Raw genomic sequence first — 27,131 nt, 5'->3', positions numbered from 1 at the left:
TAACGTACATTTATATAACAGAACACATTATACTTTAATTGAATAAATTAGATAAATATATTTTCTACATTACGACAAAACTGTATCTTTCTTCATAAATTTGTATATTCACTCTATTGTCAAAATCATTAACTAATTCTAAGATTTAATGGCATTCTGTTGTGCCAGGGAACACTTTCGATTTCGCTAACGTCACTTAGGTACTATAAAATGAAATACACAAGGAGTGTGCATAGGTATGTACTGGCACTATACCTAACCACTATTTTACTTAACCTCGATCAATTATAAAAAAAAAATTTGAATCACATTTTTAATTGTTTATAATACAAATTTTACACGATTTTCATAAAAATACAACTAGCACGTATGTTGACATACACATTGTTCCAAAGCTTCGACCGCTGACTTCGCTCGTAATTGTGCCTGTGATTTCAAATGTTTTAGCTTTCTTCTAGAATGAAGAAGTAAATCTTTATAAAATCTTCTAGAGCAAAGGATATCCTCTTTAACTCTGTTTAATTCTGAAAGAGCCAGTTGCCTCCATCTGACCATCCTCGGTGTAGTCTGTAAAGAGTTGGTAGTTAAATAATTCGGCACTAGATGGCGTGGATTGTTAAATGAGTTGGCAATGAATGTTATTTTTTGGTTTCAAACCACGCTTCTAGATGGCGCTAATCTACAAAATCTGTTTCACAGATTACTGTGTAAGTGTATCTAGATGTGTGCGTAGTTAAAGACATTTTAAGTACATAAAATATCAAAGAAATCTTGTATGAACACACTTTGGTATGATTTAAGCAATTAATTAAACAAATTACTGTAAAGTTTATTAAGTTGCACTTACTTCGCAGGGAACTCCACAACCTTTCATAATTTTTTCACATCTTCGTACGTAATCTTCGCTCTGGAATTAACAAAAAATAAAATAAAATCAAAAATATAATTCAATTGATATTTGGTATGTTCTAATCTAATGAGTGTTCTATTGCACGTCAGATTACTTTTTAAGAGCTTAGAAGTTTTTATTTTTTATTTTTGAGGAAGGCAGTAAGACATTCAATAGGTTACATGACAAAAAAAGCAAAAAGATAATTTATGTAAATTTAATAATCTTCATAAATGTTGAATTTAAGAATGGAAAAGTTTTAGAGGGGAGCTTTAGAGGGGAGCTTTAGAGGGGAAGTACCTCAATCTTACAAAAGGTGACAGTCAAATAACATCTGCTAGTCTCAATAAAGTGGTGTTGTGTTCCTATGGCGAGAGAGAGAGAGAGAGAATAAGAGAACATGTGCCTATTTATTGAAAACACCTATCTGTCCTTGGTACCACTGCAGCAAAACAACCGGTCATAGATATCTCTAGTATGTATAAAAATTTCGTGTCACGATGTATATTAGCGATAAACTCTGGAAGTACTGAACCAATTTTGATCAAATATATAAGCATCTGTAATTTGGTCCAACTTGGGAGATAGGGTAGTTTTTATTTCAATTATTGATCTCATTATTGGTTATTGTCAATTAAATGTTTATTATACTAACTTACTAGACTTTAGTGTTGTATGTGTATTTATCGGTTAGTTCTATAAAATCCTAATAGATGGCGGCTTAGTATCTAAGTTGCACAGATATCCGGTAGATGGCGCTGTATTTCTATTTCTAGATTATAGATGGCGCGTTTGAATATATAATTTACATATATTTTAATAAATTATAATTACTGAGCCACAGCAACGCGTGCTGACGTGGCTTGGTCAGCCATCGTATTCGTCACAATGTTAGTACCATACTCCTCCGAAACGGCTAGACCGATTTGTATGAAATTTTGTGTGCATACCGGGTATCGGCCAACTTCTATATTTCATACCACTAAGCTATAAGGAGGGGGGGATTGAGGGTTTAATAACATATATGGCAAAACAACGTTTGCGGGGTCAGCTAGTATTATATAAAATTACCTTATTAAGATGCATCCGGAACACAATCATGTGTCCAAGAAAGAATTTGTGATGGTTCTCGCCGTTGAAGTTGGCGGCTCGGTGCGAGTCGTGTATTACCTTCCTGATGTTTTTGTCGAATTCGTCACGACACGGCCTCGACTGGAAAGCAAAACAGTTTTCTTAATTAACAAAACTTACTAAAATGTTATATAGCCTATAGCCTTCCTTGGTAAATGGATTATCCAACACGAGATTAGCGCGTTTAAGTAAACAAACAAACTCTTTAGATTTATATTAATAATACTAGCGACCCGCTCCGCATGGGTACAATGGTGATACTAAATATAAAATCTATAGTATAAAAATGAGTCGCTGAATGTGTTGCTAAGCACAAAACTCGAGAACGGTTGGACTGATTTCGCTAATTCTTTTTTAAAAATATTCCTTGAAGTACGAGGATGGTTCTTACGGAGAGAAAAATTCTAAAAAAAAAAAATTTGAATTTCCTGAAAAAGTCTAAAAACAACACTTTTCTATACTCCCATACAAAAGATTTGTGATAATACTTAAAAGTCAATTTGAACTTTAATACCATACGATAAAGTTTGTGTTAGGCGATACGAAGTTCGCCGGGACAGCTAGTATAAAATAAATATTTGCAATATAAGCGCAAAAAATGTGTTTATTTACGACATCACATTAAAAATCTCTAAAACTATCAGTGTTCCTCTACTATATTATACCTACGTGTATTATACATATAAACCTTCCTCAATAATCACTCTATTTACTAAAGATACAAAATCGCATCAAAATTTGTTGCGTAGTTTTAAATATCTAAGCATACAGACAGCGGGAAGCGACTTTGTTTTATACTATGTAGTGATGATGACAATGATTATGCCTGTTATCTTGACCTCAAAGAGGAGCAATTAAATAAGCATGAGCGCCCTGATAATCTTTTCATACGGTTTATATTTGGTCTCCGCAAATATGACCATTTCAACCAGTTTTATCGCGTGGTCCCTGGTTTTTCGATACAGGTTTGAGTAGACAAGAGGTCATCACAGCACATAGGTTTCGATCCAGACACATTTAATTAAATAAAATTGCCTTCCTAATGAAGAAATTTGATTCGCTTTTGTGCTCAGAATGCGACCGAGTAGAGGATACATATCATGTTTTGATGAAATGTACGAATCGAAACTGAAAGAAGATTATTTTTTATGCAGTACCCAGAAGACAATTTAAACAATGTGGAGGTTTTCGATAGTATCTTGGCTTTATTAACTTCTGAAGAGGCTAGAAATGTATATAAATGCTTAGAGGGACGTTGTTGATTTAGTTAAGAACGATGGAGGTGATGTTGTCACTGTATGACAAAACCTCCTATTTTTTTTAATAAAAAAATATGACTATGTCTTTAGCTTTTCGTTAAGCTCCGGGATATATTCCCCTCTCTATAAGACAAGTTCAACCGCTTTTCTAGGTCCTGTCCCATATCCAAAGGTTGTCTGGAAGAAATCACTCTTTTAGCGATAAAACCGTCTTTGTACATCTTCCTATAACTGTATCACTACTTTCTTTTTTGTATTTTTAATGGTGTATGATAAAGAATATTATTATTTTATAATTTTTTCTCAGCCTTTGCCTGGTTTCTCTGCATCTACAGGTTAAAACCAAATAAATGCAGCGTGTGGTGTGCTAGATTTATGCGGTGTGTGGAATGTCGTATTCGTCAATTTGTTAGGAATTTCTTACAATTCGGCATGTATTTGAAATGGCGGCTTTTTGTAAGGTGATGCAAAGATTTTTCTTTAATTCTAGTTGTTTGAGACGGCTGGATTCAAGACATTGAAGGAACATTTGAAGAAAATAAAGAACAGTTAAAAAGTTCGATTTTGAAATTTAATTTTAGGTGTAAAAAAAATAGTATGAGGGGCTAATCATAACTAAATGGATTTAACGCAAATGAACAAACAATTAGATTAAAAGAAGGAGCTCTAGCAAGTCATCACTCATCATCATCACTTCAGCCTAATATAGTCCACTGCTGGACATAGGTCTCCACAAGTTCGCACCAAAAATGGAGTGAACTCGTGTGCTTTGCCCACAGTCACCACGCTGGGCGGACGGGGTGGTTACTCTAGGAAGTAAGACAAGTAAATTTTTCGTTTCACTAATTTATTTATCAAATTAGACAGATTTAGTTGATATCACGTCATGATACTGTTCTAGCCATTATGGGGCTATTGTATTTGTAATATAAACGCACTAAACCAATCAAAAACGACAAGATAGATACCAGTGGGTTTTCCTTTATAATACAAGTATAATTATTACGCTAAAACTAATCCCAAATATGATAGATATACGTATAGATGTACGTATCTACAGTAAACATAAGTCATTTTTAAATATACCAATTGCTACGCAATACGGTCAACTACATTCTTTAACTTTTGCCATTACGTGTATATATCGCGGCATTTTAAACTTTATTCCGACAACGTTAAGCAACGGAAGACACAGACTTTTTAACCAAGCCTCGTATAACTACAGTAATTATATGTGGCATGTTTTAAATCAATACATATAATAAAAATGTAAGGGGTCGCTGTCTGTACATTTAAGACATATAAGAAAAAATGTTATTGGGACCTTTAACAACGCAAATAGAATCCAAAACAATGATTGTCAGAATTTTTGTGTGTTTGTTTGTCTGAGCGTTTGTGCACGCTAATCTCAAAAAAAGCTTATCCAATTTAGATGTGGTTTTTACTATATAGTGGCAAGATTAGCTTAAAACTATTAGTGTTTGTTTCATGTCAATCGGCTTATAAATAAAAAAGTTATGTCAATTTAAAGAATCACGTTGAACATGTAAAGTCACTATTCCACGCGGACGAAGTCGCGAGCACAGCAAGTAAGAAATTAAGTTAGGTACGTTTTACTAGATCTATGTGATATGTAGAATTTGATATTAATCTCAGTTTATCCTTAACATTTTAATATAATCATATTACTATTATTAGCGGTAATCTCATTTTAATGACAAATGAGGAAGAATTGTGAGGTAATTATTTTCTTATTTATATAATTATTACTAGCTGACTCGGCAAACGTTGTCTTGCCGCTAAACGCCATTTAAAACAAGGGGGCTTTTTCAACGCCAAATCATAATAAAATAAAGAATATATAATTTATGTAAAAATGAAAAAAAATTTAGGCGTGGACTACCCTTAACATTTAGGAGAATGAAAAATAGATGTTGTTCGATTTTCAGACCTACCCAAGTTTAGCTAGAAACACCGCGACACGAGAATTTTATATATTAGAAGATTAGATATACTAGCATTAGCCTATGATTTTCCCCGTGATTTGGCAGTACATAGTAGTGACAATGGTAGTCATTTAAATATATAATGAAACAACGATTTCGGATTTTATCCATGGTTATGGGAGTCAGTTGTTGCAGTATAATGAGCGAAATTCGCGTAAACATTAGAAAACGATACTTTTAAATATAGCTTATTTACATCAAAACCCTTTTAAACAGAAACATAATAACCGCAGATCACAACATTCTTAAAACATTTAAGTTTGACTAACCCTTTGGCGCAGTTTGCAGTGACCCTGCTTACTATTCCGAGGGATGTGGGTTCGATTCCCACTTCGAGTCTGCGTGTGATATATATTTATTTATTTATATATAAGTATTGTTTATATGCCTTTATCGAAAAAAGATATCTAGCTATATCAGTCGGCCGTTACCTATAAGACAAGTATTGAGTTGCTTACCGTAGGAACAGACGACCGGGTGTAAAATATTTCATGAATTCGTAAAATGATAGTTTTCCTAAGCAAACTTTCATCCCCATTTCATCACCCAAAGGAAGTAATTCCATAGGTAAAAGTTGTAACAGATTTTTATCGTATTTATTTGCTATTAACAGTCAAGGTACTAATTTTTTACTTATAAATATTTATTAAAACAGAAAAAAAATGAGATGGTAAGAGAAACAATGTAAAATATGTTATGTTCAATATCTTTATTTGCTATAGGTATATTAATCTTACAGTGCTATTAGTACTTGTTCAGTCCTTTTGGGTCTCCTCACCGTGCCTCGGAGAGCACGTTAAGCCGTCAGTCCCGGTTGTTATCATGTACACCTGATAGCGATCGTTACTCATAGTAGGGAATATATCCGCCAACCCGCATTGGAGCAGCGTGGTGGATTGAGCTCTGATCCTTCTCCTACATAGGGAAAGAGGCCTGTAGTGGGATATTACAGGCTGAAGCGAAAAATATCAATCTTACGATTTAAATGCCCAATAACATATTATAGCTCTATGTGAAGCTACCACCGAATTCGTAACGCATGTAAACGCATGTTACACATATCTCTTCTTTATCAATAAATGATTAAATAAATTATTTTTCTGTATTATGTAAAGGAGATTAGCCTTTCACGTCAGATGAACAATAGATAGTTCGAGGTCGAACTAAAACTGACACAATGTCACATTGTTAAGTTTGTATCGTAAAATGTACGCGCAGATGTTGTACAAGGACTACTGATGGTGAGTACGACTTAGGTACTAAGCGTTGTTTTCTTTTATACTGAAGACACCTTTGCCCGTACACAATTGACCTTGTGAAATGTGAGAATTAAGACCAAAAAAGGAATTGTGTCAGCTCCAACAGGCAACTGTACTTTACACCCTCGATGACCTTGAAGATTTTGTCTTTGTGTATTTGTTAGTTCAGCGCCATCTATCAACACGAGGACGTAGAAAAATTAGAAGATTATGCAAGAAAACAGGTGTGTCGCAGCGTTGTCATTGTATTTACCTATTTTATTCGCTCTCTGAGAGACAAGAAATTTTGTTCATTTTGTTCTTCGAAAGTAAAATATTATTTTTTCCTTGTTACTCGATAATTCCTAAAAATAAATTTTTGAAGTAAAACTTCTCTACGCGCGCTTGACTTGGGGAATAAGCTGGTGAATGCGTGACGAGAGCGTTACGAGTACATACATACAACTAATACAGTACAAAGTCAGCTGGTTAAATAAATAACAAGTAATAAATTAAATAAATGAAGTCTATTCTTACTTTGTTAAACAAAGAAAAGAAATCTATTTAAATTTTAAAGTTGTTTTAATTATGAATTTCTATTTGATAAAACTATGAGCGAGTCTCATTACTGTTATCGCAACAAGCTTATAGAAAAATTAAGTTTGAGTTGATGAATTAAATACTGTGTGGCTACGGTACTAAAGAATATAGCCACACCTCTCTTCCCGTGGGTGTTGCAAGAGGCGACTATAGTCTAAGGGATAACACAGTTCCGCTACCACCTTGGAACTTAAAAAGCCGACCGGTGGCGGGATAACCATCCAACTGCTGGCTTTGAAATACAAAGCGAGTACTGCGGTCACCGACCCGCCTGCCCAGCGTGGTGACTATTGGGCAAAACACATGAGTTCACGCCATTTTTGGCGTAAACTTGTGGAGGCCTATGTCCAGCAGTGGACTGTGTAGGCTGTAATGATGATGAATTAAAATTATTGTATAAGTGATTGAAGATTTGCACAAGATATGAAAAAATTTGGACAATATGAACAGAAAGAATTGTTATTACGTACAACTCCATTTCTAGACGGTGTATTAAAAAAAAAACATGTCGAATCCAACAAGAAAGTAAATTTGTTTCTATGGCCATATTAAATAAACTCGTTTCGAGTTGGTCCATTTAAGGCATATCAATAAAATGTTAAAAAATTATGTGTCTATGGTAGGCGAGTAACTTATAACCAGTTCCACTTAGAATTAAACAATTTTATCTTAGCATTTCTTTTTGCTTTACGCCGTCTTACTGGGTGTATGACTTTCATAATTCTTTTTTATTTTAAAGCTGGTGTTGTTGTGTTTCCATTTAAATTTTATCTGAAGAGATATATTTTTCATTTTAAAGTCACAAAACACATCAGTGTGACACTAAGTATAAATATAAATATATTAGTATGGTTATAGTGTTCGATAGCTCAAATAAACTGCATGTATACAAATAAATAAATTGGAGTGTCTGTTTGTAATAATAAAATAACCGCTTTTTACTAAATGCACATGGATTTAACTGAGGTAGGGCACAGCAGGAATTTCCTGCTCAAAATATGGAGCAGCCCGACTGGGGTAGTACCTCGACCTTACAGAAGATCACAGCAAAATAATACTGTTTTCAAGCAGTATTGTGTTCCTGTTGGTGAGTAAGGTGACCAGAGCTCCTGGGGGATTGGGGATTGGGTCGGCAACGCGCTTGCGACGCTTCTGGTGTTGCAGGCGTCTATAAGCTACGGTAATCGCTTACCATCAGGTGAGCCGTACGCTTGTTTGTTAACCTAGTGACATAAAAAAAAAAAAAAAAAAAAAAAAAAAAAAAAAAAAAAAAAAAAAAAAAAAAAAAAATTGATGTATACAGGGTACATATACAAAAATAACATTTCTTACAATTTTTGTCTGTCTGTCTGTCTGTTTGTTCCGGTTAATCTCTGAAACGGCTGGCCCGATTTTCACGGGTTTTTGTTTTTGTTTAGCTGGCGTAATAAGGAGTAACTTAGGCTACTTTTATTTTAGAAACTTATTTATGATATAACTCTACGAGCTGAAAAATAACTTTTTTTGTTAAGTTCCACGCGAACAAAGCTATAGGTTAGCTAAAAGAAAATTTTAATTACTGCTTCTTTGTGATTCTTTTTTTGTGCCCCCACTGACAGACTAATTGGGTCTCATATCTGGAAAAAATCATTTGCTCTATTTCTATCCGTCATCGAGGTAGAAAAATAATTTAGACACACTTGCTCATCGGTATTTATGTTAACTAAGTACCGCAATATTTTCTTGTGAATACGCTAAGGAGACATTATCACGGCACGACCTTATTAGATATTGCTAATAAGCCCAGTACCCTTATTATTATCTTAGTAAAATAACCGCTTTTTACTAAATGCATATGGATGTATACACGGTACATATACCAAAAAAAAAAACAATTTTTTACCATTTTTTTCTGTCTGTCTGTCTGTCTGTTTGTTCCGGCGAATCTCTGAAACGGCTGGACCAATTTTGACTGGAATTTTACTGGCAGATAGGTAACTGACTAAGGAGTAAATAACGCTATTTTTATTTTGGAAATTTATTTTATAACTCTGCGCAGTGAACAATAACTTTTTTGTTGGATTTCACGCGGACGAAGTCGCGGGCACAGTTATTAATATAATAGTTAGACAGTGATAGTTTTTTTTTTATGTCACTAGGTCGGCAAACAAGCGTACGGCTCACCTGATGGTAAGCGATTACCGTAGCTTATAGACGCCTGCAACACCAGAAGCATCGCAAGCGCGTTGTCGACCCAATCCCCAATCCCCCCAGGAGCTCTGGTCACCTTACTCACCAATAGGAACACAATACTGCTTGAAAACAGTATTATTTTGCTGTGATCTTCTGTAAGGTAAGGTGTTCTGTTATTATTGGTACGGATTGTCAAGGAGGTTTTCACTTGGCATGCGCTCTTAAGCACACACTATTTCTTTCATACTATGGGCAATACATCGGATCTTTAGGAGTTAACTCCAAATATGACTCTCCTTTCGAAAAAGTCGACTAATTAAGTCCGCTGATTAGTTATAAATTTCTTTTCGTTTACGGGTTAAGTAGTAATAATTAATTGTTTAAGTAGGTTCAATAAGCCTTTGAACTGTACTATTGGCTCTATTAAATATAAGTTACCTAATAGTTTTTCATTTTCTGTTTGACTGAAAACAAATGCATTTAAAGTTTGTTCTCCCAGTTGTTTCAATATTTTATTGCAACAATAAACAAAGCTATGTGTAATTTGCGAAGTAATATTGTAATGTACTTGACACGTCTATAGATCAAGAACTTTACCGGTATAAAATTGTTAGTACAAAATATTTTATAATGTGTTAAAACTTATTAAAATATTAAATAGCGCTTAACAATTTTAAATAACTAATATTCAAAGTTATTAAATTCTTTTTTATATTTCTAAATCTGTATTGAATTTTTTTATTGTTGTAGATACATATTATTCGCCGTCACTTCGTTTTTCCCCTTGACCAATTAATCATCATCATCATTATCATCATGATTATTACTTCAGCCTATCGCAGTCCACTGCTGGACATAAGCCTCCACAAGTCCGCGCCAAAAATGGCATGAAACCATGTATTTTGCCCACAGTCACCACGCTGAGCAGGCGGGTTGACCAATTAATAACAGTAAATTACAACGCTTGTCTAACGAGTTCATTTCAACTTGTCTAATTAAACACAGCAGAATATAATTATGAATATCTATACTAATATTATAAAGCCGAAGAGTTTGTTTGTTGGTTTGTTTGCTTGAACGCGCTAATCTCAGGAACTACTGATCCGATTTGAAAATTCTTTCAGTTTTAGATAACTCATTTATCGAGGTAGGCTATAGGCTATATATCATCACGCTAAGACTAATAGGAGCGGAGCACCAATGAAGAGTGTTTCAAAATCTGGGGTATTTTTTTTCCTTTTGAGAGCTACCCCATTTAGCCCAAAGTAACTATTCCAGAAGCTAGTTGTATTATGTATCAAACCCCTGACAAAATCTTAAGTAGTAATACAGTGACATACAAACTCAGAAACTTTTACAATGCAATTAATCGTTTGTTGGTGTGTACAACACACATTCCCTACATGCATGTAACAGTAATGTCATATTATTGACACCGATTACAAACTATTAAAATCAGCAGATTAAGTACACACGACACGATCATTATTAATGAAAACAAATAATAATTATCTATAAATAATAGAATGAACTAATCATTATCACGCTCAAATCACACAATATCCGGTTATTGCTGGCATTGCGCCCATTAACTGATCTATAGAAAACATATCTAACACGTGCTAATACATATAAATTATGTAATATTTATTAACTAATCGTCTCTCACGATTTCGCACGTGTGGATTCTTATTTATAAAACTATTTAGTTAGTAGTCAGTTGTTGTAGAGCTTACATGTCTTTAAGAGAAAAGGATAGCGGCTCTTTCTCCATACAAACGTAGTCGACTGTTTTCTCCCTGGATAATGACACTAGACCAAAAAATTTTGCAACATAAAACCTTTCACTGCCATGACCATGCCCCTATGTCTTGGTTTTTTCATATTCTTTTTATCATAGGAAGAAGGACATACAAAATCGTTTGAAACATACACAAATCATGTGTAATATACACATGCAGTATGTAACATACACAAAAGGGCGTGTAAGATGCACGTGCCGTGTATCTATACAAATAAATAAAATTAGTGTGTCTGTTTGTAATATTAAAATAAGCACTTTTTACTAAATTAATATGTATATATGCACGGTACATATACCAAACTAACATTTTTTATAATTTTTGTCTCGGGACGTTCACTGGCAGATAGCTGATGTAATAAGAAGCAACTTAGGCTACTTTTATTTTAGATTTTTTTATTTTATAACTCTGCGAACTGAACAATAACTATTTTATCAAATTCCACGCGGACGAAGTCGCGGGCACAGCTAGTAACATATAAAATGCCACGTGTAAAGTATAATTTGATGTTTTTACATTTAAACGTTTACGTTTAAATGTAAAAACCTTTAAAAAGTCAATGTGGTTGACATTACAAAATAATAATTAAAAAATAGTGACTATGGCAACTTAAAAAAATCATACTACATGATGAGTCAGTTATCCATTGCTTGCATATTAATTATAAAGAATAAAAACAAGAGCCAAATGACAATGCATCATCGATAGTGTCAATTAAAAGTGATTCAATGGCAACTATTAATAGGTATTCTGAAGATTTCCAAATACTTCGTCGTTTTTCACCTACCAAGACTACCCGGTCTACCCAGACAATGACAAATCATCTAATTGGCTTGAGCAATGTACAATTACTGACTTTATGTAAACAAAAGTAAATAATGACGAATTTTAGCAATTTTAATACATTTAGATATATTTAACATCATCGGGTACATCTGTCGTAGAACCGATGGTCGGTGTAGTAATAAGATTCTCGAATGGAGGCTACTCGGCAAATGTAGTGTTGGACGCCTTCTAGCCAGATGGACCGACAATTTAAAGAGGGTAGCTGGTAGTGACTGGATGGCGAAACCAGGTAATCGTATCTTGTGGCCTAACTTGAGGGCTTACATCCAGCAGTTGAGTAATAGGCTAAAAAATAAACTTTATTTTAAAAATTCCGTTAATTTTACAGTGAATTAAAAGTAAAAGCTAGAAATGAACCCTGATCTTTACCAGGTATTATTATTAGTTTTTAAGAAGTTACAGGGTAGAATTAGTTGAAAATGAATTCAGCCGAGACGTTAAATCAGTGATTCCCAAAGAGGTCTATATTGACCCCCTGGGGTCTATGACAACCTGCAAGGGGTCCACGGTAGCAAGAAAAAAATGGGGGTCTATGAAATGAAAATGAGGGTCCACGATAATGGATCTTAACAAACACTGATAGTGCCTATTTACTTACATTATACTATCTTATAATATAAAGACAACGGAACATTCAACATTTCTCAAATGTGATATACCACCCAAATATTCACGTAGTGAGAACAACTATTAGAACCACCGCCCTCCGATTCACCTAGTATATTTAAAAAACCAAGACCCATACATGCTATGCCAAGGACACCGTATCACTTGAACTCCAAACAATTCGTCACATCTTCGCGTATCATCAAGTTCATCAGTGATGTAGATTTTATTCATTAATTCAACCGTGCACAGCTGTTCTCGGCGGATGAGCGTGCGCTGCAATCCTTCACGTCGGAATGTTCCGACCTAGATCTTGCTAATAGCGTTCCTAGTGTTTCTGATATCGGCTCCTTTGAAATGTAGTAGTGTATATATTGTGGATATGCTCACAAACGTTTTGAATTTGAATAGCAACCTCTCACGCGTTAAGCAACATTTACACGAAACCACCAATAGTAAGCTATGGAGCGATTTTTTCGAAATTTTTGAAAGTTGTGAGTAGCTGCAAGGTATATTTGGGATAATTAAACTGACCAATCCAGTCAGTAGATATTTAAAGTTTACAACGAAGTATAAAACAAGGTATATCCCGTAAACTCAATGGAAAAACCCATGACAACGTGAAGCAAAACTTCGTACCTCTGTTTACGAAAATTGTGCGGACTGTTAGGATGGCTCTCCGTTGGTCCTTTTTAAAAAAACACTTTAATTACTGCTGCTAATTTATTTAATTAATTATTGACAACAACTGTTCTTAAGCTAAGTCGGACTCGAACTAACTTGAATACAATGGTCTTTTTAATATAAAATAATGAAATTGGAAGCGACGGGGTTTATCGCTGACTAAACAGTTTTGTGTAAAATTTCCAGGCTTAACATACTGCATATGTTGCATTTTATTCATATTATATTTGATTATAATAGGACGGAGCAGTATGAAATTTTGCATACTTATAAAACTATAAGATAAATATAGAGAAGGAGTGCAGAAAGCAATTTTTTTTTAATTATGCATAAAAAATAATTAAAGCAATAAAAAAAGACATTACACACTCTACCATGTATTTGACACACACACGTATATATATATATATATATATATATATATATATATATATACTCTTTTGTACTTATAACTTAAATTATTTATGGTTGAATTTCGATCACTTGGCGACCACTAGTTCAAATAATCTGGTAACTACCGGATTACAATACGAGTATGTGACATTCGATTAATATTTTCATTATTATTAATCCTAGATAGCTTTGCTAACATTTTCCATCGTAATATCCAAAAAATTAAGTCAATTCAAGAAAAACTAAAATTGACTTCATATAATTTTATTTTCATTTCAATGAGAACTTATAATTTTTATACGATATATTTAGAAGCAACACATCTACTTAACTAGTTTGACCTAAATGTTATTATTTACATTATTTTTTATCTTCTCTTGCCTAAGATTCTTAACATACGAACGTAGAACAATGTTTGCATTGCATTATTGTCAACACAAGTAATGTATGGATCTACACGGTGTCTAAGATACAAAATATTTCAGTGAGATATGGTCAAGAGATATTGTAATTCACTTATTAAAAAATAAAAATAAAAATACAGATTGAAGATTGTCTAATCTGATCAATTCTTTTTGTAATTTATATTTATTTTTGTTCTAAATTTAATGCAGTAATGAAATTAAATAGGGAACTGAAGATCAAGCTCAGTAAAATGCCGTTTGAGAGACTTACGTCTAGAAAATGGATGATAAAAAACAATGAGTATATATTAGAAGTAAAATTAACGTATCCAAAGCTTTAAATAATAATTCTAGGATACAACTACATTGGAACGAAGAAGATTTGTATGAAGAAAATGGCCCTATGTTTGTTAGGGCACGGCAACAATAATTCGAGACTAATTGTTACTGGAAAAAGACTATATGTACACAATATATATAATATGGATCTTCATAGTTCTTCTTTTAAGAAGAAAAGAAAGCAGAATATTCTATTAAACGCACTATGGGACCTAAAAATAAATACAACATCAACGATTGCACTTTTTAAAGGGTTATAATTTAATTTATTGCAGCCAAGAGAATCTCTTAAAGCAGAATGAAGAATAAAGAAATTGAAGCGAAGTAAAACAGACATAATGTTCCCCTCATATGATACCTCTGTGTTTCCAAGAAATAGACAATATTAAGCGTTAATGTACTTAGTAAGATCAAAGCGATGATTCTTCGAAAGATAAGTTTATTACTGATTCAAATATTATCTGTATAATCCTCGCGCATTCATATATTAAAATGAACGTCACCAACGATTTAAAGAGCCAATATCTAATTTAACGTGGATTTGGATAATCCCGAGTGCATTCCAACTAAGCCAAGGCTTAATCTGAATGTTGTGATCTGCGATATGTTACATTTAAAATTGTATGTTGGTATTAGTGGATATCGAAGAATTTCAGATTAACCCTTATCTATATTGTAGTCTGTAATATAATGAAAATAATATTTGAATTTAATTGCCAAAACTTAAAAACAATTTGCATACTGTTGGAAAAAGGCATCCTCTATAGTTATCCATACATAGTAAATGAAAAAAACCGACTTCAATTACATCGACAAGTAATACAACGTAAGTAGACGAAAAAAATTAACAAACGCACTAGTCGTCACTACGATTTTCGAGGGTCCTCTCGATTACTCTGGGATCCTGTTATCAGATCTGAGTTTCCTGATCACGATACCGCCCTTGAGGTATTTTCTTTCCAACAAAAAAAGCATTATCAAAGTCGGTTCACAAACGACAAAGTTATATATATCAAAAAAGGATGAGGTTACTTAATTCGACCGTATATATATGTATATAAAGTCGGTTAAAAAGAAGGATTGGCACTTTGATATGTCTCATTGCTTCACTGCTTATTGTCTGACATTGCACGTGATTTTGATTACTTGATGATAGGACCCCTTCAACCCCTCGTAAAATAGAGCGATGGAATAAGCTCCACCCTTAAGTCTTTGTAAGAAGAGACTAATAAAAATACTATAATTTCATCGCATTTCGCCAAAGCTTTGAAATATTTGCAATAAAACTTGGAGAGATAGATAAGAACTTATGCTATTACTGATCCCCAAAATACTTGTGGGATTGGGGCGAGATGGGATGGACCTATACGGATAAAACTGGTAGCATTGAAGCAAATAAAATATAGTAGTATAAAAAATACTTACAGCTCGATCCAATATCCTATTTTGCATGCTGTTTATCGTGTCCTGTTCCAGTGAAGATATACTTCTCAAGAAAGCCTTCAGGTCGACGGCTGCTTGTGAAGTATATTCCGTGTACAGTAGCAGGGCATCCGCTTTTGTATCCTGGAGCTCTTTAATTAGATCTGGAGTATACCTTTTCTCTATATCTTCTTCGCTTATCGATGACGTGTCGATGATTATTTGTGCCGCTGGCTGAAAAGTTAATATTTTAATTTAAAATTAAAGTAACGTATAATTTGACTGAATTTGCAATGATTTACAGTTTGGAAACTGCGGAGTTCCTTCTTTATAGAATCGTTGGTAGCTTCATTTTAAAGATAACAATTTTTGAATTTTTACTTCTTGTAAAAATGATGATATTAAATTTTTACGATGCGCACGAATACCATCACAAAAAACCGACATCCTGAAGTTAGCTAGTCAACGAAGAAGAAGGTATCAACGTGAAGTTAACTAACCAATGAAGTATAACTTCTTACGTACGTATATAAGAACAGACACACTTCTTTTTTAAAGTTGCATAATTGTAAAATTACGATTAAAAAGTGGTTTGGAAGTCTACTGCATTAAATAAATTACACAGCTTCTATTATTATCATCGTTAACCTTAATTTATCCCATATCCTAAAATCCTTGAAAAAGGTTTATTTTTCTTATACTTTAACGCAGTTTCTTGAAGGTCTAAGTTTTAAGTTTTTTTTTTAAATCTGCTGAAAATCAAGTATCAATTTATTAATTTTGAATGATTGTGTTGAGTTATTTGTGATGAAGTTATTCATGGTGATTGGAAATAGTTTTTATATATATTATTTAATTAAAAGTATTTGCTTTTGATATTTAACAATTGTTAATTATTTAAACAATCAATTCATTTCATTTGAAATTTATAAAAACCTGTGAGTGAAGGGTGGACATTCTATGCGAAGATCCGGTGGTGTTAAGCTGTAGAATAAAGGAGAGTGAGTATACCTACAACAGTTTAATATTCGATGCCAATTAACTACTTTACCAAGTAATATTATGACAATTGGACTTAGTTCCTTTCGCGCCTTTGACAATCGGTGGTAGACGGGGCGTCAAAACATCATCCAATGTTGTACGAGTAATATTTCGCTTGGACTAACTCGACGCGTCGTTACTACCAGTTAAAATAGCAACAGTAATTATAGCGCAGTTATTTTGAACTTCGAGTTAGTCCTTGACATAGGCTGACACTGAGCGAGGTAGTATAATTTTATGACGGCGATAATTTCGACGTTTGCGAATTTTTTTTTTTTTTTTGAAGTATAATTATGATGTTTACGTTCGAAATAAAATCGTGTGAATGTTTTATGAAAATTTTGACGTCAGAGTTTTTTAATATAGTATTAGCGTTGAGATGTAAACAATTATTGATGTGCCGATTTTGGGCTGCAGTTTCACCTGTAGAAGATTGGCAATAGACAGTTAATATTATTGTTTCTAAGACAAAAATAGTGTCTTCTTATATTGTGTAACGGATCAGCATAGCGAATAAAGCTCCTGTACGTCCCTTAGTAAGAGTAAAAGCCGCTGTCCAAAAGATGAATATCTATAATTTGATGGATATCTATAAACAGCATTCATCAACGGTCACTATAGAAATAGGCTTTCATAAATCATTCATCCTATTGCAGTCCACTGTTGGACATACGCCTCCACAAGTTCGCACCAAAAATGGCGTGAGCTCATGTGTGTTGCCCACAGTCACCACGCTGGGGAGGCAGGTTTCATGCATTTTCAATATTCGCGACCCTGCTGCCAGATGGAAGCAACTGTTCATGACTGCTTTAATGCTTTCTATTCATCTATAGCTTTACCGCTACTTCGATCAGCGCCTTGCAGCTCTTGGAACCTTGGACTACGGGTACACTTGACTGCCCAGTGAACAAAACAATTTTAGGATCTTTGAAACCGCTCCGCTTTCCACTCCGCTCGATGTCTTCAGTTTTACTATTTAGCTCTGTTTCGATCAAATATAGGTATAATGAGCATTTCTTATCTTTTCATTTTTCCTTGCCTCTTGATTGATCCAAAGATTTCGTATGAAGACTATCAGCGATCGTTTTACAACAAGACGTCGCAAAAATTTGAAATTCTCGAATACTATTAGGTATAGCTAGATTTCGTGGTTTTCTTTTTTCTTCAAATTTGTTAAAATAATTAGGTTTACTAAAACGCGTACGGCTCGCCTGATGATAAGTGATATAGACTATAGACGCCTGTAATACCAAAAACATCGGAAAACCCATTGCTAATCCTACCCCCAAAACACGCCACACGATTCACATTACTCATCACAGGAACACAACTTCTGTTAGGTCGAGGTACTTCCCCAGTTGGGCTGCTCCGAATTTTGAGCAGGATATTCAGTTAAATTTTAAATTTGTATCTTAAATTTTATTTTAATTATGTTTCAAAATTTTACTGCCTAGGAACAGGACTAGCCAAAAGCATAACTAACGAAGTGTTCCTGCCCAACGCCTACAGAGTGTGAAGTTGCGGCACGTTAGCTTGTAATATTCGTTTAATGTTTCCTTTGTGACATCATAAAGATATAACTGTTACTGTAACGTATACTTGTAATATTATTACTTCAGTTTCAAGGCTGCAATAAAATAACGATGGAATTTTGTATATGGTTTGTGTCAGTTTATTGTTATGTCACAATTTGTCTTTATTATTGCATGATGTTAAAATGTATACTTTAGGGTCGGATCAGACGGACAAGAAATTTTAGAAGTTAATCACATAACTATGTGGTAACTGCCATTTGTCTTAAACTCTAACCTATGCAATTCAGCAGTATAGAGGTTTTGTGCCGTATGAATTATATTATGGTCGTTTATTGAGACAATTTTCTAATCTGTTTAAAATAATAAAAAGTAATCGTCAGATGTGTTTTCTAAAACATCGTAAAAGATTTTATTACGGGAAGTAAAATTAAGAAACTGCGGAGAAAATTGAAAAGTTTCAGGAAACGCAAAAACGCAAAGACATTTGACAATTCGTAAACGACATCTGCTAGGATGATAATGTTAAAAAGTTTTCTGTTTGAACGACAATACACCACGTTTGCGTTAATCGTTAAGAACAGAGGATTTGTTTTTTTCTCTCACCGGATAGTAAGTGATCACCGTACCTTATAGACGCCTGCAACACAAAGGCAGCGAAAGCGCATTGCTGATCCTACCCCCAATCCACCCCAGGAGCTCTGGCCACCTTACTCACCAACAGGAATACAACAAAGCAGTATTATTTAGCTGTCATATTCTTTAAGGTCGAGGTACTTCCCCGGTTGGACTGCTCCAGATTTTGAGCAGGATATTTCCAGCTATGATTTACCTTAGTAAAAAGTAAGTAAAAATAGTGATTTTACTTACGTTTAATGTTTGTGCAGTCCTTGTGGGTCTCCCCACCGTGCCTCGGAGAGCACGTTAGGCCGTTGGTCCCGGTTGTTATCATGTATACCTGATAGAGATCGTTACTCATAGTAGGGAATATATCCGCCAACCCGCATTGGAGCATTGTGGTGGATTAAGCTCTGATCCTTCTCCTATATGGAAAAAGAGGCCTATGCCCAGTAGTGGGATATTACAGGCTGAAACGAAAAATAGTGTGTAAGTCATGATACTCATTTATTTATGACTGTTATCCCTACATAAGAAAATATAAATGTTAAATCTTACACATACAAGAAAGAAGTAGTCCTTTTATTTTTATAAGTACCATTAAAATCAATTAATCTTTTTATTTATTTATATTCTGATTGTAAAAAACGCTTAAAATTTAATTAATCAAAATATAATAATCATAAGGTCATAATATGTAATATTTTCACTAAATATAGTTTAAGGCCAGCGTTATCTACCTCAGTTTGCGCATTCCATTCATACGGCGATGGGCTCAAGTTTGCAAACCAACAAACCGAAATACTACACCATTATCAACCTTATTGCTGAAGAAAATTGAGATGGCAATCGCTTGAACGTTACAAAATCATTAAGTTCTATTGTTTTCATATAAAATATGCTTATGCCGGTAAGAATAGTTAGAAATAAATATTTATAAATATAATGACGTATTAAACTACGCCTTTTTACGGCTTCAATATTCTATTGAAATCTTTTGGAAGTGAAAACATTTTTTCGTAAGTATTAAATTAGGCTGATCCGTCACGCTCTGAGGTGAAAGGCTTGATCGGGTGAACTCGGGACCGCTAAGTGTACCCGAGGGAGAAAGATACAGACAGCTGCTCTTGGCTGCTGAGCGGTGAAAGGCTCGATCGAGTGAAATCGGGACTTATTGCGTTATTGCTTGATTGTGATTTCCAATGAAGTTTTCACTTTTGCCGTGCAGTCTTAAGGAAACACTCTATTTTTTTTTATACTATAAAAGTGGCAAGAGCGTACGGTCTGCCTGATTGTAAGTGGATATTGTAGCCTGTCGAAATCTGTAAAAACAGGAGCATTGCAAACGCGTTGCCCATTCTAGCCCCTTATCATCTCCCGGAGCTCTGGCCCCCTTACTCATCACAGGAACACCACAACTTGAGAACAGTATCATTTTGTTGTGATCTTCATGCATACCTTAATTTTGTTGTTTTTTTTTTTTTTAATTTATGTCTGTAGGTACAGAGTTGAATAACTTAACTGAAAACGAAATACAAGTGTATTATGGCCTTTATGTTTGTATGCTTTTATTAGAGTTGATATTGTGAGTTACGTGCATAGGTAACATTTACACTTGCCCAAGGTACCAAACAAGGTACAAACAATGAACAATACAGAGTGGAAAATTAATTAAATTGTTATTTGTTAGATGTATTGTACAAATTATTTGAACAGTTTGTTTGTAAATGTTCTATTATAACAAATTTGTTAAATTCCAATGAAGTTACGCGGCCCGTTGCCTTCTCTATGATAAATTTTTGTACAATTTAGCGATAATCAGCGATTATCTATATATAGCTTTTAAAACACGTAAAAAAATATTTGTAAAGCTTCGGGGTGAATAGGTCTAGCTAATATTATAAATTTGAAAATATGTGAGGATAAGGACGCAGGGACAGATAAATGTATATAATAATTTGTTACTATACTCCTTTCTTTCTTCGTTTATAAGTATGTAATAGAAGATTACATATATAATATTAAGACTATTACTGATGTTAGGGCACAGGAAATATCCTGCTCAAAATATGGAGCAGCCCGATTGGGGAAGTACCTCGACCTTAGAGAAGATAACAGCTACATAATACTGCTTTCAAGCAGTATTGTTTTCCTGTGGTCAGTAAGGTGGTCAGAGTTCCTGTGGGGATGAGCGGGTAGGGTCGGCAACGTGCTTGCGGTGCTCCTGGTAATTCAGGCGTCAATAGGCTATAATCACTTAACTAAAATAACTCACAATACAAACGCCCAGACCTCAAAAAAATCTATTTGGCGTTTGCAAACTTTCGTTATCAGCTATCGTAATCGAAACAGTTTGCCACAGTTTGTAGTGACCTTGCTTTCTGTTCCGCGGGATGCGGGTTCGATTCCCGCCTGAGTGTGGGTGTAATATTTGTATTTACATATTATGTATTATTCGATGTATATTTATCAAAAATAAATTTTTACCTATAACAGTCGACTGTTACCTATAACACAAGCATTAGGTAAGTAACAAATTATCTTCTCCTTGATAACCTTCCGGTTTCTATTGTAGGAACTATGTGTCTTATTACATTATTACATAGTGTTAGTGTATATTATATTAGTGTTAGGAGTAACCAATCTTCAAAAGAATTTTTATGGTCTCATTAAATGTTTTAGGGAACAAATAAATTAAATTTCTCAAAAACTGCTGCAAGCATGATTTTATAATTCAATATAGTTGCCTTCGAGGGCGATACAACGATTATAACGGTATAATTTTTTAACCGACTTCCAAAAAAGGAGGAGGTTCTCAATTCGACTGTAATTTTTTTTTTTTTTTTTTTTATTATTTATGTTACATCAGAACTTTTGCCCGTGTGGACCGATTTCGACAAATTTTCCTTTAATCGAAAGGTGGTGTGTGCCAATTGGTCCCATTTAAATTTATTGATACTATTCTTATAGTAATTAGTACGATTTGTCTTAAGCCTCAAAATAGGCTTTAGTTTCAGCGGCTACCTCTAATTAATATCCTTGATATAATAAAATTTTATAATTTACATATACACGTGCAGTTTTAACATACATACTTTAATCTAGAACATATTTGTATGTATATGTTTGAATGTATTTCTGTCTGTGTATGCCGCCAGCTGACCGTCAGATCTGATCGCGTCAAAATTGACAGGTGGTAAATAGACATTTAACCGACGTTGCCAAGGTGGGTAATGTGTTTATTTTAACGTATGAAGATAACAATTCCGTAATAAAAAATTTTCGGGCTGTCAATAGCGTTGTATGACGTAAAAATACGCATATACGTATGACAAATATATTATAATAAAATTGTAACTGGTCGATGTCTGTACATGTGATATATATAGAAAAAAAATGTAATTATAAGGTCTTAAAAAGAGCAATAGTAGAAAAGAAAAACAATTGTAAAATATTTGCCTGTCTGTTTATGTTCATGCATCACCCTAATATTACGTGAAACTTAGAGCCATTTTGTCTGGGTTTTATAATTTCATAATTATCTAGAATAGAATTTATTACCTATTCTATTGAGAGATGTACTTAAATCATAATGTATGTATTTTTAACATAATAATCAATGGAGACAAAGTTCTATGACCTTATTTATAGGTATTACCTAGTTATCATAAAAACAATCACGTAGGTATCTAATACATAGGCTCGCTGTATGGTTTAATAAAATCACTGCATACTCATTTTCTTATCAACTAAATCAAATCCGTGCAAACCTGAGCATCGCTTGTATATTAACATAAATAATAATTAATCTCACACGATGCATTAAATTAATGTAAATTTTAATGATTCTATAAATCGTTTTAATCAAAATGATAGCTACATTTACAATCACAAATTGAATTAAACTCAACAATTAATGGGACGGGATGAATAGGATAGGTTGGCTACTGTATAACGTTTATAGCGTATAGCAATTTTAGCTAAGCTAGCTATTATAGCCAAGGTTAGGTCAATATTGTTGATAGTATTATCTAGATTCTTGATCATAAATAGTAACAGTTAGATCCCGATTAGATTCAAGGAATGATATAAATATTGCATTGTTGATTAGCAATAAATTTTAGATGGAAATTCGTGGGTTGAGTCGAGATTCTCAATTCGATTGTAATTTTTTATGTATTTTAGCTCAGAACTTTTAAACTGGTGTACCGATTGTGTTGATTATAATTCTGATTCTGATCTGATTTGATTGAGATCTGATGACGACTTTATGAGTAAACTTTGTTAAAGCGTATTTACTTGACTATCTTTTCGTCCACTCACGTTGTTTTACTTGTCGATGTAATTGAAGTTCTTTTTTGTTTGCGAGCGAACACAATTATAACTATTAGCATAATATAAAACCTCAACTTTATTTGTTTTTATTTTATTTATTTATATAAAAACAGTTTTTTGATCGATGTCTACAATTTACATTTTATTTATTACAGTTTATATTTTGATACTTACGTGCTACGTATTTTTGGTTTGGCAAACAATTTAGGTTTTTTTTCCATTACAAACCACCAAAAAGCAAACCGATTTTATTTTTTATTTATGTCACTCGATATCTCACACATTTCTACGACTACGTTTTTTTACGATTTACGACCTTCTCTCTTTCTCTATAATTTCCTATTTACCGACCGATTTACGATCGATGTTTGATAATCATAGCGTCTGAGAGGCCTGGTGGGTCGCGGTGGGGTCTGGAGGGGTTTCATTGTATTTAGTTTAATTAGTCTTTGTTTTATTACTCTCTGTGTTTAGCACATAATTTAGTTTGTAATAAATTTTCTTATGTATAGATAATAAAAGCAAGTGTTATATAACTGTAACTGATTGTGCAATTACGCTTCGCTTCAGCCTGTAATAACCTTCTACTGGGCTTAGGCTTCTTTCCCCATGTAGGAGAAGGATCAGAGCTCAATCCACCACACTGCTCTAATGCGGGTTGGTGGATATATTCCCTACTATGAGTAATGATCGCTACACATGATAACAACTGGGACCGACGGCTTAACGTGCTCTCCGAGGCACGGTGGGGAGACCCACAAGGACTGCACAAACACCCCGACCACGGCAAACACCTGTATGGCCAATACAAATGTTTGTCATGTGCGGGGATCGAACCCGCAACCGCCAGCGTAACAGATACAATCCATGGCTGTAACCGTTGCGCCAACGCGGCGTCAATGCAATTAGCGCAAATAAATTAAATATTATACGCTAGATGTAAGTACACACGTGTCGCGGTGTTTGTAGTTAAACTCCTCCGAAACGGCTTAACCGATTCTCATGAAATTTTGTGTGCATAATGGATAGGTCTGAGAATCGAACTACATCTATTTTTCATACCCCTAAGTTAAGGGGGAGGAGGGGGATTAAGGGGAGCTTATAACATATACGGCAAAACAACGTTTACGGGGTCTAGTATCTAATAATACTATAAATGTGAAGTTTATTTGTCACGCTTTTACGCGAAAACTACTTAACCGATCATTACGAAACTTTGTACATATTCTTGGAGCGGTAAAAGCTATTTATATATAAATATTTGTAAATAATAACGACACCCGATACAGTCACGTCATTCGAGAACGTCTGTGAACTAAAAAAATATGTACATCATCGTTTTATAATCCGAAGGATCTCATCGAGATTCTGTAACGTGAGATATCGTCAATGCCACTATCGTGTGATGACAAACAAACCGCAACCTCAGTTCATGTTTTATATATGAGTATACTTTTTCTAATGTAAAGCGGAAGAATGGCTTGTTTTTATATACTTAGCGTTAGTATTAAAATCTACACGATAAGACAATAGCCAAGCGTGTTACATTGACGTGTAATATTAGAACACGTTTGACGATAAGTTACATATTAGATAAGGCACAAATAAAAATATTTATGGGAGTAAGACTTCTTTACGCACGTGTGACTTGGGGATTATGCCGACGAATTTGTGACGAGAGCGTTACGAAAAGTGTGATCGGGCGTGGCGAACGGAAGTTGAGAGAGATATAAGTTAGTGAAGATAGAAAGAGAGGCAGTTACGTTTCGTAAGTTTTACTTTACTCGTGTGCTCTAAAGCACACTTGTTTTTTTAATGATATAAAACACGTAGGCAGGTGTAAAAGCTTATTAGTTGTTTTTTGAAAAAAAAACTAAAATATAATATTTAACGAAATCCTTAATTTACTTTTTCTATGCTCATAGCAAGTAAAATGATTTTACTTGAAATAAAAATAATAAATGATTTTTTAAAATGTGGTAAATGTCAATTGTTTTTTTTAAATTAATTTAAAAGGGAGGAGGTTTGGAAGTTATTTTTTTTTAATAAAAAAAAAAAAATTATACATTTTACTTGTTGATGTGAATTGAAGTCAGTTTTTTGCTTGTTAAAAATACAATTATTGATAATATGATATATATTGTCTGTATGTTAATACGTTGAAGCGAAAACTTCGTACCTTTTTTAACAAAAATTGCGTGGACGGAGGAGTCTGAAATTTCGCACACTTACAGTTTATATAGAGGAGTGCAGAATCCTAATTTTTTTTTTAAATTATGCATAATACACTAAATCAAAAGGGCACACACCACGATCTACACTACATTTGTCATAATAAACTATGCCACAAGTTATTAATTTATTTTAGTAGGTTTGTAAGTTAACAATAACGAAGAGTATTCGAACTTTCGAAGTTGTACGAGTGTTCGAAGTTATACATATTCTATTCAATTGATACATGTGATGTTCTGATTTAATTCCTTTATATTAATCTATTTGTTTGATATTTCTGTGTACGCTGCGATTAATATTTATTGTTTTTAGAATTATTGTTATTACCGTGAACGAATTATTATATATTTTTATAATTGTAAATAAAATAAAAGTGTTAACATAATTTTGTAAAGTAATTTTTTTTTAAATTTTTATCGATAAAAAAAAAAACAATAGAAAAAGTATACCCGAATAATTATTTTATTTATAACTCGAATAGAACTTGAAATTAATATTTTATATTATGGAACTTCGTTCCTATCTGGTGTCCCACGACACCACACGGTTTTTTAAAATAAAATAATATTATATGAATTAATTAATATTATTATATTTAATTTAACATTTCACGGTATTTTTAGTTATTATTATAATTAACATTTTAAAGTAAATAATATTTAACGTAGCTTTTCTGTTTAAAATCAGAACCAATTAATTAAATGATTTATTTTTGTTTGAAATGTGTTTTTATATTTAAAAAAAAGTTACATGAAAACTTTTTTAAAAGTTTTTAGGCGTATAAAAAAATAAAATACGTTACCGTAAAATTCCACATTCATAACTCAAAATTTAAAAAATTGCACCAAAAAAACCGATTCATTTTTTTTTTAATAAAATTAATATCACTCAACTAACCTGAGTAGCGCGCGCAAACGTCGCGCAGATCGCGAGCAACGCTAGACGCGCGTCCATATTGCACGCTCGAGGTGCACTGCTGCACGCTTGCACGCTTTCACGACTGCAGGGCGCGGTGCAAGTTTGCTCAAACGTACACGTGTGTAAATATAATATCTAGTATTTATATGGTGACTTTATATTACGGCCTGACTATGCTTTGATAATTTTTTTTTTACTAAAAAGTTGCCAAAAACAGCGTACGTACCACTAGGTGTAGTAACTAATCTGCGTAGCGTATGGACGCCGGTAATACCAGGTTTGCAAGTACTTTGCCGACTCGACGCTTCCCAGGCGACAGCGGAGTGTAAGGTCGCAGGTTCGATCCCCGCACGTGGCATACATTTGTTTTGACTATACAGATGTTTGCCGTGGCTTGGCTTTTTGTGTTTGTGTATTGTGTGTTTCCGGACCCAGGAGAAAATCCTAGCGAGGGGTCAATGTTGTAATAATATTTCTAAATTTATTCTGTTTATCCGACTTCCAAATAATTGTGTTTGCTCGCAAACGAAAAAAAAACCGACTTCAATTACATCGACGACTAATATAACGTGGATCGACGAAAAAATAGTCAAATAACTACGCGTTATCAAAGATTGCTCAAAAAGTAGTTATCAGATCTCAATAAAATTTATATGTGACCACA

General features: G+C 33.7%; 1 protein-coding gene and 1 long non-coding RNA gene across 2 annotated transcripts; both read right to left on the bottom strand.

Moving 5' to 3' along the window:
* Positions 1-299: 299 nt before the first annotated feature.
* LOC123657815 lies at positions 300-26,591 on the bottom strand. Its single transcript, XM_045593325.1, has 5 exons — positions 26,447-26,591; positions 15,795-16,025; positions 1,961-2,101; positions 848-907; positions 300-567 (listed from the first exon to the last, which is right to left on the bottom strand). The coding sequence occupies exons 1-5, from the start codon at positions 26,501-26,503 to the stop codon at positions 361-363; spliced, it is 696 nt and encodes a 231-aa protein (XP_045449281.1). The 5' UTR covers positions 26,504-26,591; the 3' UTR covers positions 300-360.
* On the bottom strand, positions 17,099-22,438 carry LOC123657817. Its single transcript, XR_006743775.1, has 3 exons — positions 22,425-22,438; positions 18,164-18,165; positions 17,099-17,447 (listed from the first exon to the last, which is right to left on the bottom strand). It is a non-coding gene; the product is annotated as an uncharacterized LOC123657817 (long non-coding RNA).
* Positions 26,592-27,131: the final 540 nt, after the last annotated feature.

The sequence above is a fragment of the Melitaea cinxia genome, chromosome 11 (assembly GCF_905220565.1).
Source record: "Melitaea cinxia chromosome 11, ilMelCinx1.1, whole genome shotgun sequence".
Lineage (NCBI taxonomy): Eukaryota > Metazoa > Arthropoda > Insecta > Lepidoptera > Nymphalidae > Melitaea > Melitaea cinxia.
Note: the sequence above shows the minus strand (reverse complement) of the source record. Positions and strands in the feature narration are given on the sequence as shown.

Bases quoted from the DNA above. Each gene is read 5' to 3' on its own strand.
- LOC123657815 (XM_045593325.1), bottom strand. From the start codon at position 26,503: ATGGACGCGCGTCTAGCGTTGCTCGCGATCTGCGCGACGTTTGCGCGC. The intron at 16,026-26,446 runs GTTAGTTGAGTG...TTAACTTTTCAG, and splicing joins CGTTTGCGCGCGCTACTCAG to CCAGCGGCACAAATAATCAT. The intron at 2,102-15,794 runs GTAAGTATTTTT...TTTGCTTTCCAG, and splicing joins ATAGGATATTGGATCGAGCT to TCGAGGCCGTGTCGTGACGA.